We start from the raw sequence: 20237 nt of genomic DNA, 5'->3' as shown, positions 1-20237 counted from the left end.
GCATTCTAGTTGGCCGCAACAAGAACGTTAAGTTAACGCTTTATGTGTATTTACGTAAATCCACTAACAAAAAAGTTTTTTTTTTAATATTGCTATAATCTCTCTCTTACTATAAGCTCAGTGGATTATTTTTTTTGTTCATTCGTCACTTTTTAATTACGGAGAGTAACTTGTCGGTTGCTTTGCAATCTGGGTATAATCTATAGCAGTGCCGTCTAGACGAAGTCTAGACTTCGGGGTTTTACGGCTAATCTGCATAGAAGGTCGAAAAGTGTGATTTTATGGTTGGTGTCGCATTTTGAGGTGGAGATAAGTCGTAAGACAGAAATAATACCTACGGTTTACTTATGTTGAGTTTTTTTTTATGAATTAGGCTATACAGGGACATCTACTATCTATACCTAACGTAGTACTCACAATCTTAGGAACATCGGGATCATAATGATGTTCGTCATTTACGACACGATCAAAGATGATCTTTTTAACTACTACTTATGATTTATTTATATTTATTTACAAAATTTTTAAAGAAATTTTTTGAAGAAATATTTTGTTTGTATTTTAGAAAGAATTTCTTTCACGGCCATAATATTATTTTTCTGCTTAAAAGTGTACAGAGAATATTTTGAATTTTGCCGTAAAATAAGTCCTTGATAGTAAAACGTTTTCGAAAACTGAAAAAAAGTCCGAAAATTTTACATTTTTTCACATTGTACGCGAAACTTTTTTTGCCTGCAAAATTAGTTTCACACTACCCTTAAAGGTCCAAACAACTTAATAAAAATGCGACTTTAAATCGGGTTTTGCGTTTTATATGAAAGACTGGTCATTATAACGGTTGTAGATAGAACTTATAGATGTATTAAATCAAACTCAATTCCCTACGAATTTTCTTACGGGTCGAATGTAGAACATTCATCTTTTTGGTCGGTTGTAGGTACGTCCCTTATAAAACAGTTTTATATCCAGACAAAACTATTCTCAAGTTTAATGGCGGTAACTTTGAGCATAACTCCATCGATCAAAACCTTAAAAAGTTATTCTGCATAACATTGTTATTGGGTAACTGACATGGGACTTTTATCTGGCGCCAAAGTTAGCCATTCATATTAATAAATGGAAAAGATTGATAAGGGATCTTTTTCTTCAATAAGAAGTTGAGCATGTGGAAATTCAAACATTGAATGCTTTCAGCGCGTATCATCCAAGGCATCATCATAAACGGCCTCCATGGTCCAGTGGTTGAGCTTTGGGCTCACGATCACGAGTTTAAATCCCGGTGGGGACATATCACAAAAATCAGTTTGGAAGCCCTGGTTTGGTTAGGAAAATGCAGGTTGATCGCTCAATTGTCCGAAAGTAAGATGATCCGTGCTTCAGGAGTTAATCCATTGGAACCGGTTACTGCTTATTAATGTAAGTACGCAGTCGTAACGTGAGCCATGTAAGGGGCTCAATAATAACTCAATAAATAATGAGGTTGGTAATCCACTTCATAACCCACACGATAGAAGAGGAAAATAGTAACATACGACACCTATATTAATGACCCCAGACCTGTTGTAAAAAGCATAGAAAATCAATTTCTTTTCCACGTTACTAGTGATTCAAATGCAGATCATCGTTGGGCAAATGGATGGCAAACGTGCGCGAGGAAGGGCGCCTACGAGGTGGTCTGACATCGTGAAGAAGATGGTGGGCGGCAGCATACAGAGGGCGGTCCACGCAGCATATAGCCGTACTGAGTGGAAAACCATAACCTGTAGTCGCGACCTCAGAAGAGAGGGAACGACGAAGAAGAAGAAGAAGAAGTGATTCAAAATACAGCCCTGACGCCAGGGTTGACGGGGTTGGTAATCCGTCTTGCTACCCACACGATAGAAGCCCCCTGGTGTCTATGAGTGGCTCTACCCTCCTCAATGGGCATAAATAACAAATTGATTAAACTGATAATTAGTTACTTTATTGTAATATGGCCTAACATTATTAACAATTTACTTTTTCTTACGTTTAAATGAGCTAGTTTCTGTCAGAAGTCATCAAAATCCTTCGCACGGCTGAAAAATAAAATAAACTAGTTTTAGAACTCCGGTTGAGGGGAGGCCTGTGCCCAGCAGTGGGGCGTATGTAGGCTGTTTATGTTATGTCGCTTTAGAACCTTTTTTTTAATACGACCTCTACATAAGTCTAATTTATGATCCCAAGCTTTGGTAAATAAACAACAGCAGGGACCAACGAAATTAGCTTATTACGAAAATTAGTCTTTGTAACTTAACAAGTTGAAAATCCATAAGTCTGCATTTCCATTATAATTATAACGTATGTATCCATTTGTTTTGAATGTAATTAATCCGGCCAAGTACTTAATTAGACTTAATGCCATTTGCGGCAAATCTACAATAAGTCACGTCAAAAAAAGTGTAAGTACTTAATAACAAATACTTTTTCTGGAAAGTGCCACAATGTTAAATTCTTAACTTAATAATAGATAATAGTAGTAGCACTAGATTTAGTCTTATATGCTTAGGTTTAGTAAGTATTTACTTACTCTTTCTTAGCGACATCGGTGTTAGAGTTGATGAAGTGGTACAATGTGGTCAACACGAAGGATATGATGGAGAACCCTGTCGCCACTAGCGCCACCGCTGATACTCCGATGGTAACTGTCGCCATGTTTCGCCTGGATACAATCATACATAGACTATATATATTTAATGCATAGTGCATGGCCGAATGCACCTGGATAGGTGGATCAAACCGCTCACGCATTGGATGCCTACACATGGACGTCGCACAGGAGGGCCCAAAAGAATATGGTAAGACGATTTGGAGGCCTTTGAAGGGTATTGGCAAAACATCTGCCTGGATAAGGAATTGTGGAAAAGGAGAGGGAAGGCATTTGCTCAGCAAGACAGGATAGGCCATAAAAAATAAAAAAATGCACAAGATCATGTCCGTGAACCAGAAGTATGTAAAAGACAAGTTGCAACCATTTTTGATACGAAATCTTAAGTTGGATGAATTATATCGATATGATGTGATGAACATAACATAATGAATGATCCACCGCCATGGTCCATCATGTTAGAAAGTCCGGAACGAAATGGCCGGGAAGATAACAGCTGATTTATTCTTACCTAGTCCAGCATAGAATTTATTCAAAACACAGTTTGGACGGTTTCTGGGACCTACAGAGTAGACGCACACACGATAAATTATTGTATAGCACCTGCCGAAGGTACCTACCGTGTTTTGTGAGTAGTCGTTTTGATAAATTTTATTATTAAATACTTATTGTTAATTTCTTATAAAATCCGGAGGCAGGATTGTAAACCGCAGCCTAAATGCATGGAATAATGGACCATTTTGCATAGAGTCTAAACGCGGAAATCTGAGCCCACTAAGGTAATATACTGTAAAAAAGCAAAGTGAATGTTGATGATAACTGAATATGTTAATGATTTCAAGGATACCTACCCCAGCCAACCCACCTTATCTCACGTCTTCACGAACCGAACCGCGTCAGTTGAATTAGCAGGTAGAAAAACGTATATTTAAAATGTATTCTTTCGTATCAGTACCTACTAACTAACCTGAGCAAGACGCTTCACAGATGACAGGTGAATGACAGATAAAAAGTACAACAAGTCAAAAAATAATGTAATAGACAAAGCTCATCACAGAAACATCTGTATCTAAAGAGGTTTCAAGCACAGAAATTGCCCCGTACGTCTTGACTTTCTTGACCATTATTTATTTATTGATGTATAATAATGGTCCTAATTCCTGTACACACCATCTAATTTTATTTTAAGTTATACCTGTCATTTTCATATTCGCTGGAAAAGAAAGGGACGGATAACTGATAGGCATAAAATTTATGGAACACACGTCGTCAGGCAGAAATTTAAAAATCCCTTCCAAAATTTTATATCGGTCAATAACCCGATAAAATTAAGTAGACAGCAGACGTCAAACGGATTACACGTGAGCGAGATGCCTAATTCATTCGCCCGGGTTATCCATTTATTTTAAAATTAACTATTGTCAATCATCCGTCCCTTTCCTTTTCGGCGGATAAGAAAATGGCAGGTGTAACTTAAAATAAATAAAATAAAATTACAGGTGTCTGCAGGAATCGGGGCAATTGACGCCATCTTTTCTTTTCGGCGGATAAGAAAATGACGGGTATAACTTAAAATAAAATTAGGAGATGTCTGCAGGAATCGGGGCCATTATGTCACTTGACTAATATTTTTTATGTCTCGTTATTTTAGTTATTGTATTCATTTATCATCGTCTTTATAGTACGAAAGAAGGTAGTGCTGAAATTCTATAAGTATAAATACTTGACTAGTCTAATAACATACTTGGTCTATCTATTTACTATATACCTTTTTACGTACACAATAGTAAGAAGGACAATTGGAGAATTTCCGTTGTATACAATGCACATCAATGTCCAATACGAGGTATTGTTAGTGTTATCCTATAACGATATCGGATACATTCATCAGAAGGGATTTGTCCATCGTAGGTCGATAGGCATTTCGACCATTCAGAATGTATCTTTGGAGGTAGAAAGAAAATTGGTTGATTTCATAAAATTGAGTCGTGGACGTGAGTCGCATACTAGGTTCAAGATAAATTATGAAATTCTTATTACTAAATAAAGACAGATCTAAAACTAATGAAAACCTTTTTCTTTTTTTATTTCAGTAACTTATTTATGAATTTTAATCAAGAAAAAGTAATAATAGTTTTTCTTTGACGTCACATTGTGCTTTTTCATACAAATACAATAGTAATTTCGTGTTTTGACGTTTCGTAAAAAGTAATTGATGTAACTTGTAACCTGTAACGTCATAGAAAAATGTGACAAAATGTCGCATTTTTTATTACATTGTTAAGTAGAAAAAAGACAACGTTTTGTCACCTTTAGATCTATCTTTTTTAGTAATCAGAATTTCATAATATATCTTTGACCTAAGAAACAACCCGATTGCGGTCGTGAGGTCATGTTAATTCTATTATTATATCATAATTAAGTTCGAAGTTATGTACTACGTAAGTACGTTATTAATACCGGTGCTTGTTTTTTTTTAATAATATCTATCTATTATTTAATTTTAATTTGCAACTACTTAGACCTCTTCTCATGTGACAGTATCTTTAAACCTATTCTATAGAAAATCATCTACCCCTCGGCAATTAGAGGAAAATAAGGATCGTCTGCCTCCCCTGATTAGCCAGAGGAAATTTCAGTCTAGACTCGTCTGCCAATATTGGACACAATTACAGCCGCATAACTAGTGCCTATACCGAAAGGTATTATGTTTTGTGTAATAGGCACTAGTTAGCAAGTAGGTATACTTCTGTAATTATTTACCGTTTGCACGGCTTTTTTTTTAGATTTTCTTTTTCTCAAGTACTCAATAAAACTTTTTTTACTACATATATAATCTCCTTGCATATATTACTGTAGCATAATGTAGTAGATTGTTTGTGATCATAAAAAAAACAATAAAATCTGGTTTCGTGTCAAAACTTATAGAATAACTATCGTCTGCTGTTTTCTGGGCCCACGTTTACCTGGAGAATATTGTGAAAATATACGAAAAGGTTTACTACGAAGGAAATAACGAGTGAGTATTTTTTAAGACTTCATAGCTCATAGTTTATTAAACGAACAAAAGTGGTGTAGATACCTAACAGTCATAATTGGTACACTTTTGTGCATAGGTCATGCGTAAATAAATGTCCATATTATAATAGTAACATCATGAAAATTTTCACTTGATATTAACTCAGAATAATGAGCTGAATCATCCCCCTCAGTATTCCTTACGATTACACTTACACCCCGTACAAGTACGTACGGGTGTTAATTGTCTGAAAATTTCGGTATTTTTTAAATTATTTTTAGTTCCATACTTTTGCAACGGAAAATTCCACTTGATATCAACTCAAATCATTGTCTAAATTATCCCTCAAAGTTATCGTTACGATGTCACTAACATTCTATATATATACTATCGGTGTATAGGTAAACAGAACCAAAAGACAACTCGCAACGATGGAGTTTTACAAATTACATTTACAGTACTTTTAATTTAGGTAAATATTGTTTTTATTGTTTTCAGCGTGCAACATGTTGGTGCTAACCTGGGAGTCATATTCCAGTATCTTGTCGGTTCTCACCTTGATTCTGATCGTGCTGCACTTTGTCCGCGGCAGTAAAGAAGAAGATGAAGTAATGTAAGCAGGACACTTATTTCAGACAGTAAGCGCAATTCGATACAGAATTGCATCTATAGGCGATTCAATCGAGTAATCGAGTTGCACTGTGGGACGTAGGTACCTATATGTAATTCGAATCCTCAATTGATTCGATGTCGCACAATTCGCGTTTTGAGGAATGTCGCTAATACGCCCGTGGGCACAGCCACAGCTATAGAATATTATAAAGAATAATTCTACGTATAGAATGTATGTAACTCTCCGCTCGCACATAGGTAAGCTCAGCCGCTGGTGGGGAGCGGAGAGTTGCCGTTCTATAGGTAGGTACCTACGTAATATTCCTTAATCTATGCCACTGGTTTAATTCCTTATTGGTTTCCCCCCTTTCGATATGCTTATTTATTCTTACATATTTATTTGTATACATAAACACCGATTTAGAACATTTGGCATACGTAACAATTTAATTGGTGTTAGATATTTATGTACTTTATAATTATTTACCTTCTATTTTCAGAGGCGAGCATAACTTCGAACTTTAAAAGAAAATAGGAAAATGAAGAAACCTAAGTAATAAGTAATTCAATAATATTTAAGTATAACTTAGCTACTGTAGGTGAAATAAGCATAATATGTATTTGATTAAATAAATTCGTAACTTATTTAATTTTGACTTTTATTTTTCGGGGTAGTGGAAGTCTTATATAGGTAATAATTTTATTTACTCTGATTCAGCTTATACAGGGCTTCATGGTATAAGCCCCGCGGACCCTTGACACTACCCGATGGCACCACCGGGTAGTGTCAAGGGTATTATTCCGCGTGCACAGCTTAGGCATAGCTTTAGAAGTAAACATTACAGGTGATTAGTATATAAGGGTTATACCCTTTAGGTCCAAAAGGTCTACTTCCCAAAACGGCAACTCCCAAAATGACCACTCTCCCAAATACGAGTAAGTTTCGTCTTTTTCAATGAATTTGAAGATATAAGGGTTTTGGTGAGTAGTTTTAGTTGGTTTAATAATTGTAACAGCGGTTAACAGACGGATGATCGTCTCAATATAAATAAGGTAAGTATTGGTATATAAATAAGGTAAGTCTGAATTAAAATATTTGAATTTGAATTCCAGTACACACGAAAAGGAAAGGGACGGGTAATCGACAGGGATAAAATTTATGGAACTCACGTCAATGGAACCCGTCAGAGTTAAGTTGACAGTACACGTCAACCGGTTTGCATACCCGCGAGATACCTATTTGATTTGCCCGCGTTATTCATTCCTTCACACATTCTTTTTAAAATTAACAGCTGTCAATCATCCGTCTCTTTCCATTTCGCGGGATAAGAAAATGATAGGTATAATAAAATAAAATTAGATGGTGTCTGCAGGAATTAGCACCATTACGATGCCTAGTAAAAGATGAAATGTCAGGTAGTAAACAATAAAACCTGTATTCTGAATTAATTGGCATTCACAGCGTCGTGTTCGTTCTCATTTTCTCGTCGGTTCGCGTCAGAATGTATTCGAACACGCTTGACGCTCTCGGCTAATACTCGTACCTGGAGATTAAGAAGTTATATCCCTTATTAAAATGTCCGGCAAAACCAGGCATCGAACTTTATGAAGGAAGATAATCGCCTTTAATGAAATAACTCGTCAAAATGTTTTCAAATTAATTTTGGCAGCTTTTCAGGAAGAGAAATTTATCTGAAGAGATTCAGGAGTGACTCAAAGTGTATCCAATCGTTTACATTGGGAAATGGAGGGTTTTCATCCCTTAAGTCATTGAACTTGGAATGTTGTTAAAATGTTCTGAGAAATTCTGAAGTAATCAACTAACAGGACTGAGTTAGTATTGTGGTTTACATTTACTCTTGTGGCAGTAGTTCGATTTTAAATTAAAAGAGTTTTTTACTTGTTCTGCGTTACATATTTTATGTGAAAGGAAAGGCAATAAGCGAGCAACATCTTTTACAAAAATATTTTTTTGTTTAGGTATGCATTTTCCGTAAAAATATATCGTTAAATAGACTAAAGTATTCCCAGTTTCGATATATGTCTGAGTCGGAGAAAATTGAAATAGCTATTTGATAGCAGATTGCTATTTGCCTTCGGTGATAGTGCAGGAAACAAGATGGACGCAAAATGGAGTATACTTTGTAAAGGTAAGATAGCATTTTTCAGGATTTAGAACCAACTGTATTGGTTTAAGAAATATTGGGTCTTGGGATTCGAACGTGGAATGGATCGTTGGGTTTAAATTAAGATTCTGGTATTCTTTTCGTGGAATACAGCAATCTCACAAAATACTTAGGTAACCTGCATCTGTGTTGTTCTATAATATTATATATTATGATGCTGCGCAGCTGCAAAGACATTTTTTTTTGACGTGACTTATTGTAGATTTGCCGCCATCTGCATTAACTACTTGGCCGGACGCTGCAAAGACAGAAACCGATAATTAGGCTGACAAAATTAACATTAAACATGACGTGGTCTTCTGTGGTTTCGGCTTGCTTCCCAAATGGCGAGCGCCGCCGGTTTGGTTCCCGGTACCTACCGGACTTAAATCAATGACTTATTAATTTAAAGTGTAATACTCACAGTTGGCTCGGCCATTATAGACGACGGCGACACGGCTCACCACCTGTCACTGTGAGAGGATAAAAACTAGAAGCTCAAACGTAGGCGGCAGCACTATTGAGTGTTCATCAGTTAGAAAAAGACACTTTTGATTGAATTTAAGTTTTTTTCCTTCCCATAACTCTATTATTTTACAGTTAAACGCTGTGCAAAGGGTTATAGTGTAAAAATATAACCAAAACATTATGTTTGTTTACCTAAATAGTATCGGGAACTATCAAAATGTAAGAGCACTCAACAGTAGCGACTCCTGATGGGAGAAATAGGCACTTTTTATTCTCAAAGTTCACTTTGTGATGGATGTCTCTGACTAGCTCAATTGTGAATACTTAGTATTTAGTATTTGGGACCATATGTCTGTAACATCATTACGTTTTTCTAAAAGTAGATACTGGGTCCCCTAGCTTTTGGACGAGATTTATATTGGGAAGAGCTGCCTACTGACAAATATTGTTTATAGTTCTTTAGATACAGAACTAACTGTAATGTTACCCGTGCGCTAGAGAGATGACTTTGTAAAGCAAATGCATAGGAAATGCACTGCGCAGCTCTGCGCTCCGATATTTGTACGAGATAAGAGGCTGTCTTGAACATACTCACGCAAACGTACCGTGCAATGCATGGCTTATTGCATCGTTTGTTGCGATCATATTTATTTTACTGTTTATTTTGTATTTACCATAGATTATTTACAGCAAATGCTATATTCGTTAAATCGGTCAAGAGAAATAAGTAGTATTAGGAGTAGTAGTAAGAATAACTCTGTATTTAATTTGATTTTTACGTGATTTATTGTAGATTTGCCGGAAATCGCATTAACTACTTGGCCGGAAATGGGGAGCGCTGAGGCTCTCACCCGGTACAAAATTTAAGACAACATGCCTGAGTTTATCAATCCGCACTGGGCCCGCGTGATGGTTTAAGGCCCGTTCTCCCTACGCGTATCCATCCATAGGGAAGGCCCGTGCCCCTGCAGTGAGGACGTTATTGGGCTGATGATGATGATGTTGCCTGAGAGTGCCCAGTGGGGCGCGAACCTCGGCTCAGGGCGACGTCTGAGAGGATATTTGAAAGATTTAATCGACCCTAGTGGGTCAATAGCCACAAGCGCTGAATGAGAGAAACTGTCGACCACACCTACGGGGTCGGTACCGGGGTTCTGAAGTGTTTATTGTCGCGAGTAATCGGTAAGTCGGTTGTCGGGATCGTACATTACGTCCTTCGGACGTCGATACTTTTCAGTACCGTCCCTAAGCGATCCCACTTAGGAACGGTACACAACACAATACATGCGTATTCAGAAGCAGCAACTACCAGGAGATTAGGGTGGTGCGGAGCAGAATCAATAAAACGTTTTGAAGCTAATTTGAGCATTCTTTATTTCAATATGGTCTGATATTATAAGATACATTACATTCTACTATCTAGAGTAGGAAAGTATTATGTTCACTCGTGCTTCGGAAGGCATGTTAAGCCGTTGGTTCCAGTTACTACTTACTGATGTAAGTACGTAGTCGTGACATGAGCCATGTCAGGGGCCTTTGGCAGCTCAATAATAACCCTGACGCCAGGGTTGATGAGGTTGGTAATCCACCTTACAACCCACACAATAGGAGAAGAAGACACAAGGTTCATAACTCTTACAAGTACGTTCACCAGCATTAATAAGTACCATGACCACAGACATGACAAATGAGGGATTTACAGGTGATGTTTCCCAAAAAAGTACAGATGGCACTGTACAGATTTGGATGGATAACAGACATATGCATCTTTGATCTTTGTTTTTGGGTATAAATGATGACACTTGTTATTACACCCAAGCACAACACATCTTCCTCCCATTATTATTTTGATCAAAATAAAGTAAAGCAATATAGTGAGCAACATAATTGTAGACGTATCTGATCCAAATATCAAGTAACAATTACTTTTATATATGCCTCTGCCATTTGATTATATTTTTGAATATGTACCAGGAGAAATTAGAAAAAGGGTAATTATCACGTTAAATCTGTACAGCGCCTTCTTTTTTTTTTGAACATAGCCTTCTTCTTCTTCTTCTTCTTCTTCTTCTTCCAGTGCCTGTCTATTACTGGACGTTGGCCGTCAGCTTTGAGAACTCTTCTCTGTCAGAAGCAAGACGAAACAGCTGTTCTTCGGTTGTAACGCCGGTCCATTCGCGGATGTTCCCCAGCCACGACCTCCTCCTTTCTCGACGTCTTCTCCCTTCAATTTTGGCCATCCAAATTAATTGAAGCAGCTGGTATCTTTCACTCCTAAGAATATGCCCCAAATACGCTACTTTCCGTTTATTGACAGTTTGCTTCAATTTCCTGGATATACCGACGCGTTGGAGAACCTTCATATTGGTGACTTTCTGAGTCCAACTTAATCGCAGCATGCGACGGTAGCTCCACATCTCGAAGGCATAAAGACCTCGTCTAGTGTTTTCCTTAATTGTCCATGCTTCACAACCGTAAAGCCTGAAAGTCCCTAATTGAAGTGTAAGTCTCACTTACTGTCAAATATGTTAATGCGACAGGGTACTAAAGTGAATACATGATATTGTTCATGACTGTATCGTACGTATATCTATCGTCCAAGCCCATCGCGTTGGACGGTAGATATATGATTCGTAGTCGATCTAAATGCTAATGATTTGCAACGTAGAACATAATTACGTTTACTTAGAGTATTATTTTGGAACTACGGCAGACCCAGTAAACATTCGGTTGAAACGTTCACAAGCTGCTCCATAGGTGGAACTTTGCAACTATGTACACTACCCCTGTTTATTGACTACCAACCTGTACGGATCGGATGTTTGAACATCTTAATAAACTATTTCTAGTTAAATCAATCTGTATTAAAATAAGGAAGAAGCCGTGAAAGAAAGAAAGAAACATTCTTTACTCCCGGACACCACATACACAGACAGACAGGTACATTACATATACATTATTTTATGGTCTACTTAGTGCTCTGAAAGCACGTCTTCTACTTCATATGTTCCATAGGCGACAGGGTCAGGCTCTTTACCTATCGAACCCTGTATCCGAATGTTATTTTGAAAGAAAGAAAAAAAAATTCTTCGATGTTCTAATATTTTCACTTATTTAAAAATACAAGTATTCTTCTTCTTTTTCTATCGTGTGGATTGTGAGGTGAATTACCAACCCCATCAACCCTGGTGTCAGGGCCGCCAAAGGCCCCTGACATGCCTCATATAACGACTACTAACTTACATCAGTAAGTAGTAACCGGGACCAACGGTTTAACGTGCCTTCCGAAGCACGAATCATCTTACTTTCAGACAATCAGGTGACCAGTTTGTAATGTCCTAACCAAACCAGGGTTCACAAAATGATTTTTGTGATATGTCCCCGCTGGCATTTGAACCCGGGACCTCCGGATCATGAGCCCAACGCTCAAACCACTGAACCACAGAGGCCGTTTTAATACAAGTATTAATGTATGCCGAAACGGTTTCACCTCAGCATAATCCCATAGCCTAGGCTATGGGGCGCTGATTTCCACTGATATAAAGTAACTACTTAGCTCATGCACAAATTGATGTCACATGCATCAGTGGCGAAGGAAAACATCGAATAAACTCAAAATGATAATAAGTGTGGTTTATTAATAAGGTGAGTTAGCATTTATGTACTTATTTTTAAATATAAGTAGAGTTATAACATTGAAATAATTGCAAAAAATCGATCGATTGAAATAGTAATATTAGGTAAATATCCTTTCTCTAATAATGTGTCGTTCTGTTAACGCAAAAAACGAGTTGTACCTTCCACATTGGTCGCAAAGCCATTGTTGAAACGCCGCAGACGTATAATTTAATGGAAACTCGCCAGGTAGTTCCAATATCTTTCGTTAGCTGGATGTGGGTTAAGTACCGACCTGTGCTATCCATTATCTTTATATCGCTGTAGTTTTATCTGAGGTAAAAAAATATTCTACCATTGGTTTTCAAAATTTCCGCAATTAATTTCCGCAAGCTTATGGAAAATCTGTTTCTACTTAAGTATTTAGTTATAGTATTAGTTTACATACTGTTCAGGGGGGTTAAAATTGCAACATCGAAGCAATTCATCTAAGAAAGCAATTTTGTTTGGATTGGCCTTACTTTTGTACGCGCAATGTCAAATTGCAATATTGCTTTCTTAGATGAATTGCTTCGATGTGGCCATTTAAACCCCCCTGATTGTTTTTTTTATGAATTGTAACTTATAGTTTTTATAATATTTTCTATAAGAAATAGACAATAAATAGTAAAGCGACTCCGGGTGTGCCCAAGGTCATTGGCGGCTATAGGGGCCTTAAGATTAATATCCCAGAAATATCGTTAACGTAGACTTTGGGATTACGTTAGTTTGTTTGCTGGACTGGGAGCCAAAAAAGAAACACGTCCAGCTGTTTGTATTCGCGCAGGTGTGATGTATAATTTCTTGCATGATGGACTAATGGTATAGACGATAGGATGATCCCTTGTCGCCATAAGGTTCATTATATCCATATTATGACGTATCAACAGCGGCAAGTTGGCTTTGATTACTTGTAGCTCTGCCCACTCCAATAGAGATTAGTGGCGAGAGCTTTTATATGTATGTATGTTGGGATTACGGTGATACTAATACCATGTAGGTGTTGCTGGCAGTGAGTTTTTAATCTGCTACTACCTACACTCTTCTTATCCTTTTATCCCCTGTTGGGATGCAGGGCTCGAATAACAGATTTCCACTCCTCGGGATCTTTTGCAGCTTGCTCCCATGACATGCCGAGAGTTTTTAAGTCTCGGTTAAACAAGCGTCGCCAGGTCTTCTTTGGGCTGTCCCCTTTTGCGTTCCACGCGCACACCAGGTCAGAGGTCTTCGGGACGGGTGTTCCACAGATCTTCTAAGGACATGACCAATTCACCGCCATTACATTTCAATAGGGTACCCAAAATTTTGCATTTCAGAATAGATGTAAATGTATTGCTAGGTCTTACATAATATTGTCGTTCATGCACTGTTGCCGATTTGATAAAATCCACCATTATAGTTATAATTGTTTGTTCGAACGAATTCACGAAGGAGACGACTTATGTCCAATTTGTGATGATTCTGGAGAGTTACATATAAAACAAAATACGCGCGATATACAAAGGTTTAGCGTAGACGCATAATATATCATTGCGTTATCCTTATCGGCGTCCCTTGTCTTCCCTGTCTTCACCTTCACACCTTCCGACCCTCACACCTTCACACAAGTTTCACATTACCTTATCTCTGCCACTGATAAAATATGCAGATTGCGCAGGCAAACTAAAACTTCTACTGACGTTACAATGCGGATATTGCGGATAAGCACTTTAAGAACATATCTGCAAAACTGGGGGCCCATCCCGAATATTCCACACGAAATTCCCATTTTTACCGTATGCTACCTACCGCAACCAGCGGCCGTAAGTGCAAGGGAGACAGACAGTCCGCTCCCTGCCACTTACTCCACAGTGGCTTACAGCCATTTAGACTAAAGTAAGAACCAGAATACCACAGAGAAGAAATTAAAAAAAAAAAACAGCTATATACAGGGTGTTAGTGACATCGTAACGAAAACTTTGAGCGATGATTCAGACCATGATTCTGAGTTCATATCAAGTGGAATTTTCCGTCGCAAAAGTATAGAACTAAAAATAATTAAAAAAATACTAAAATTTTCATGACTATTACGACAGGAAATTCCACATATTGACTCAGAATCATGGCCTGAATCATCGTCTTCAGTATTCGTTGCGGTGTCACTAACACCCATACGTACTTGTATGGCTACCTGTATGTACTTGTATGCAATGTCCTTACAAAGGGTATTCTCAAAAAGATATACATTTTTGTAAAGATTTACAGATTACCTACCAGAATACCGCCCATAATTATAGATATATATCATGTTCTTGTAGACTATAATATCATTTTGCGATATGCGGAAATGATATTACCGAAGCCATTATAAGGTTTTTTTATTCTGGATCCAGTTGAGAAGATTATTGAATTCCTTCTCGAGTATTTTCGTATGAAATAATATTTATTATTTTAGAGTGGAAAAATCAAAGCAGTGGGATCAAATAGGCTTGATAAGATAATATTTTAGAATTTCGGTAATTCTTATAATAATTGTGATAAAGTTTACATTTTAATACAACAAAGCACACTGGGAAGTCTAATTCACGCAATTACCCTTTAATTTTTCGATCACCTCTTTAAATGAGAATATTCTCTGCTCTTAGTACTTAAGGTTCAGAAATTCGCAGCATATTAGACAAAAGGGAATACGTAATCGTATGCTCAAGAAATCCACTGCCTAGTACAAGGAGACCAGTAGTCCAAAAAGCATCCAGGTCCCACAGCCTAAATGGCTTATTACACCTACTTGTCCGACAGGCTAGATGCGTCAAGGTCACGGTGGTTGCCATGGGTACTCCCCACCATGAGGACCACCCGATGGTAACCACCCGTGACCTTGACGCATCTAGCCTTTCGGACAGGTAGGTGTAATAAGTCCTTAAGGCTCAACAAGTCACATTATAATGGTCGTATAATGTAGCGACTCGGTTGAGTAATACTTAATCAATATCTCAGTAGCATCCAAAGAAAGAGTCTAAAAAGAAACGCGGGACATTTGAAAATCCAAAAAATCGGGTCTAAAAAGTGCTCAATCGCTGTTCCGTTTACACCAATGGTATTCGTGTTTAGAACTAATAGTATGGGGTTGAGCATTCCGATCGGTTATGTTTAGCTACAAGCGTTTCACTGTAGTGTATCCTCTGTTATATATTCACTACAGTTAATTCTGTAATTAATTAAATTAGTTCAAAGAAATTACACACAAGTAAAGACCTTGATTTGTCTGCGGAGTCTAAATCTAAAGACAATTTATTAGATTAAAAGAAGTTTCAGTCCCTTTGAGGATTAAACTAATACAAGGCCTAAGGAAAGGAGAATCTCATGAATAAGTATTAGGGAGAAAAGTGACTAAATTGGGAACTGGAGCAGCGTTCTCACATCAGTGGTAAAGGTACCAAAGGATAACAAGAATATAATAAGAAATACAAAACATTTTGAAATAGGTAGAATATTATACTGCGTCTCTGTTGAACTTGGTGTAACAGAGTGACTATCTAAACGTCGTATTTACTTCGACGAACTTTTTACAAAAGGTCAAGTTAGTGAAGCAATGAATAAAGATGCCGCATCCCGACCACATTAAGAAGAAACCCTGAACTTTGTACAGATCTCAACAAATGAGAGAATTCATGAGTAGGTACCTGCAATACGCTCCTTTTTAAGTTTTAATTAGTCGGCCTACAAGACATTAGATATAACTCAGTCTGAACAAGTAACGCTTCTAAAATGTTATATGCGAAATACCTCGACTCGACAGTCGCAATATTACATTTCAACACACTTCACGCACGAAACAGTTGTTCATAATTTTAAAGAAATTAAGTATTCGATTACGTGATTATGTTGAAGAAAATCAATTATAGCTTGTAAGGTCACAAGATGTATAGCCTCCGCGAAGAACAAGTTAGGTGACAATTTGTTAGACGCCACAAAGATTGCCCGAAGAAATAAAATATTCTGAATAAAGTGCCTATTTCCCGGCAAGCTCCCAGGGTACAGGGTAAATGACCTAAAAATTGTCTTCTAGGTATAAACAGTATAACCTGACCGCGACGCTGGAAGGCTATAATTTCTCATTACCGGCCATAAAGGCTTTCATTACCTTATTTCTTGTGGAAGGCGATATCTTGCTGTTATCTTGTACAATTTAAGCGTTGTATCAATCATTTTAAATAAAACTTTTAAAGTGTTACATAAAAGTTGTGATGGTGACGTGGTTAGGATGTGCGTCTTGAAGACTAAAAGGTAGCGGGTTTGTATCTCAGTTGCATAATGTTATTGAATTCGAATTTGATTTTGATTCGAGGATTTCAGACTTCCCTATCTGTATTGTTTTTATTTTTATTATTATTATTATTTATTTATTTAGTTCGGAAAACAAAGAGTTCCATTGATGTTAGTAGCACTTAAAGTAGGTTAGTAAAATTAAACTAAACACAAAACAAATAGGATTCATAATGCGCCTATTGCCACGCGCACGAGATGCCACACAAGCGGACAGTCTGGACTGTGGGCGACCACCTGCAGGATGCTGCTGCCACTGGCGCGCACGCGCCTCAACAAGGACGCACATCGCTTGCGCAGGATCGCCGGGAAACCGTCCACACGCTCATCCGCGTACATGCCTGAGGCACTGCAGTAGCGCGGCAGCCCCAGCAGCATCCTAAAGGCGTTATTATATTGGACCCGCAGGGAATTAAACGATTTTTGGGTATACTTGCACCAGAGGCTGCTTGTATAAAAAGATTGACAATAAGCTCTAAAGAGCGTGATTTTCACTTGCTTTGTACAATGAGCAAACCTCCGGATAATCATATTTGCCCTCACCGCCAATGCCCTGCGTTCCCGCTCTATGTCCTCGTCGTCCCCGAGGTCCTCCGTCAACACATGGCCCAAATATATAAACTTTTCAACTCTGGCAAGCTGAGTGCCGTTTATGGTCAAAGACGGAATCACATTTGGATATTTATTCCCCGATTTAAACACCATAAACTCACATTTTCCAGAGTTGTAAATCATTTTGAAGTATTTTATTTATTTACTGATTTTACCTAAATAAACTTTTTTATTATTATTTTTTTTTTTTTTTACCTTGAGCCTGTAAGAGACCCCCCACACTAGCGTCTTTCGAGCGTCGTCGTCGTGCCAGCGTCCGCGGAACGTCCACGCGACGTCGACGCCGCGGCGACGCGACGCCAGCGCTGGCCGGCGGCCGAACGCCCAGCGTGCGCTGCGCTAGCGTCGCGTAACCGCGGCTCCTGTCGCGTACAATCAGTGTGAAAATGGATTCCGACGAAGAAACACTGCTGTTGATATTACTGATCCAAAAATTACGCAAACGAAAAAGGAAACATCGTCGTCAACATTGGGAACATCCTTTGTGTAGTGCTAGAGTTCAGGAAAGCGATTATTTCGTATTGTATTGTCAACATATAAAAAATAATAAAAAACACTTTTATGATTATTTACGGATGCCAAAACGAATATTTGACGAACTATTACAATTGATACAGAACGATATAAAATAAAATAAAATCAAGTAAAAAAAAATAAAATAAAGATAAAATAATAAATAAAGATTGCGTTGTGCATTGTACTTGTTCGCAAAAAACGTTGAATTGACGCCGCGGCTACGCGACGCCAGCGCCGCGCACGCTCGGCGTTCGGCAGCCGGCCAGCGCTGGCGTCGCGTCGCCGCGGCGTCGACGTCGCGTGGACGTTCCGCGGACGCTGGCACGACGACGACGCTCGAAAGACGCTAGTGTGGGGGGTCTCTAAGAATCTAGACCGACCCGCCACAGCTCTGAGTTCGGTCAAGGGTACTCGACGGTTATGTTTATTTCCTAATCTTTGATCTCAGAATTGAGATAACAATCGAGTGTTGCGCGAAGGCGCTCTCTCCTCCAAGTTAATTGTGAGGACCTCACAAAGGCGCCACTCGAATGAATACTTGACGGGTCTGAGCGTTTCGTACTCTTTGAGAAGTTCTTTTGATTCCTGAGATGCAGGCATTATTGTGGTTAATTGTGGAATCTTTCCAAATTGAAGTAGCAGGGTAAGAATTTTGTACTTATTTTAAAATTTAAGTAGGTTGGAAAATAAAGTTCAGTATTTGTTTGGATTTTCAGAGACAAAGCTTGGTACTGATATTTAGATACTTTTGTGCTCAATAATATCATTATACTAATCTAGGGTAACTTTTAAGTAGCTTAAGTTGGTTTGTTAAATACTTTGTTTAATATTCTGTTTTACAAGATGTTGGTTAGATAATTAATTCCTTGCATCTGCAGTATGATCTCTCTACTTAGTTCTAGATATTATATTATATTATAAAGAATTTACAAATACTTTCGGGTATTCATTTATTTCCATAAAAACAACAACAATTGTTTTCGCACCTCGTACTGTGTAAGTTAGAGGTAAGTAAATAGTACTTGTAAATAATATTTAAATAAACCACCTCTTTGGCTGAATCTAAGAAAGCTTTAGAAAAGCTCCTTAAGAAATCGAAGATTTTAAAAAGGTTGCTTAGAAACATAAGCAGCTCATGTAAGGTGAACAGACCCCCCCTGTCTTTCCCTTTTTCTGACATTCACGGTGGCAATATTTTGGACATAGACCATCTGGCATGTTATCTCCAGTCGTCTCTGTCTCTACTCCATTATTTTCCTTTTCTGCTTCTTCTTCTGTCTCTTTTTGCTTCGACACATTATTTACTGAATCAATATTAGGTTCATCTATATTAGGTTTTTCTCCCTGAGTGGTTTCTTCAGGCGTAACTGTCAGAAAACAAAAAATAAAACGTATTTAATGGTTCTTGTGTCACTAAATATCTAAATTATTTCTGTCCGGTGTTATAAAGTTAAGTTTATCACTTTTTAATTTTTTGCTAGCCTGTCGCAACTCACTACAAAGTCAAAGGCCTGTGTTCTCTGTCTATGTATATGTTTTACTAATCCCCTTCAAAGGCATCTCTATAGGGCGAATGCGCGATGCTCCTCTGGTGCGATGTCTGCCGGTAGATATCAATTCCGTAAGCGCTTTGACGTATCAAAATAACCTGATGCATTCGGAAAACATGACCAGGCCTATTTTGGTGTCTTTTCATCGACATACAAGCGATATTTGTGTTTTTACATACTTTTGGTAAGACCTATTTTATTCAAAATTGATAATGGTGCTAATTCCCGTAAACACCATCTCCATTTATTTTAAGTTATATCTGTCATTTTCTTATCCGCCGAAAAGAAAAGGGGCGGGTAATCGATAAGCATAAAAATGGAACACACGTCAATTTTCAGCACAAATCTAAAACAACCCTCTACCGTCAACCTTCAACCGTCAAATTTTACATTGGCTAATAACCCGACAGAATTATGTTGACAGCACACGTCAAATGGTTTGCATACCAGCGAGATACCTTTTTGATTCACCCGGGTTATTCATTCATTTACTCATTCTTCCTAAAATTAAGAGCTGTCAATCATCCGTCCCGTTCCTTTTCGGCGGATAAGAAAATGACAGGTATAACTTAAAGTAAAAGGGCATTGAACATTTCACTATGGAGGCTGGCATAGCCTGGTGGCGCCACCTAGCGGATTTTTTAAAACTGCGGCGCACGATGAAACCTGTGCATATCGATAGGGGGCACTTTTCTGCACAAAAAAGCTTT

At 38.0% G+C, this 20237-nt stretch overlaps 1 protein-coding gene and 1 long non-coding RNA gene across 2 annotated transcripts; one reads left to right on the top strand and one right to left on the bottom strand.

The window, feature by feature from the left end:
* The first annotated feature begins 4954 nt into the window (after positions 1-4954).
* On the top strand, positions 4955-6184 carry LOC126366380 (uncharacterized). Its single transcript, XR_007566349.1, has 3 exons — positions 4955-5067; positions 5555-5645; positions 6144-6184. It is a non-coding gene; the product is annotated as an uncharacterized LOC126366380 (long non-coding RNA).
* Positions 6185-10977: 4793 nt separating this feature from the next.
* On the bottom strand, positions 10978-11345 carry LOC126366352 (uncharacterized). The gene has a single exon (XM_050009475.1). It carries the CDS (start codon positions 11305-11307, stop codon positions 10978-10980), a length of 330 nt encoding a protein of 109 aa, XP_049865432.1. The 5' UTR covers positions 11308-11345.
* Between the last annotated feature and the right edge of the window lie 8892 nt (positions 11346-20237).

The sequence above is a fragment of the Pectinophora gossypiella genome, chromosome 4 (genome assembly GCF_024362695.1).
Source record: "Pectinophora gossypiella chromosome 4, ilPecGoss1.1, whole genome shotgun sequence".
Classification (NCBI taxonomy): Eukaryota; Metazoa; Arthropoda; class Insecta; order Lepidoptera; family Gelechiidae; genus Pectinophora; species Pectinophora gossypiella.
This window is presented reverse-complemented; position numbering and strand designations above follow the sequence as displayed.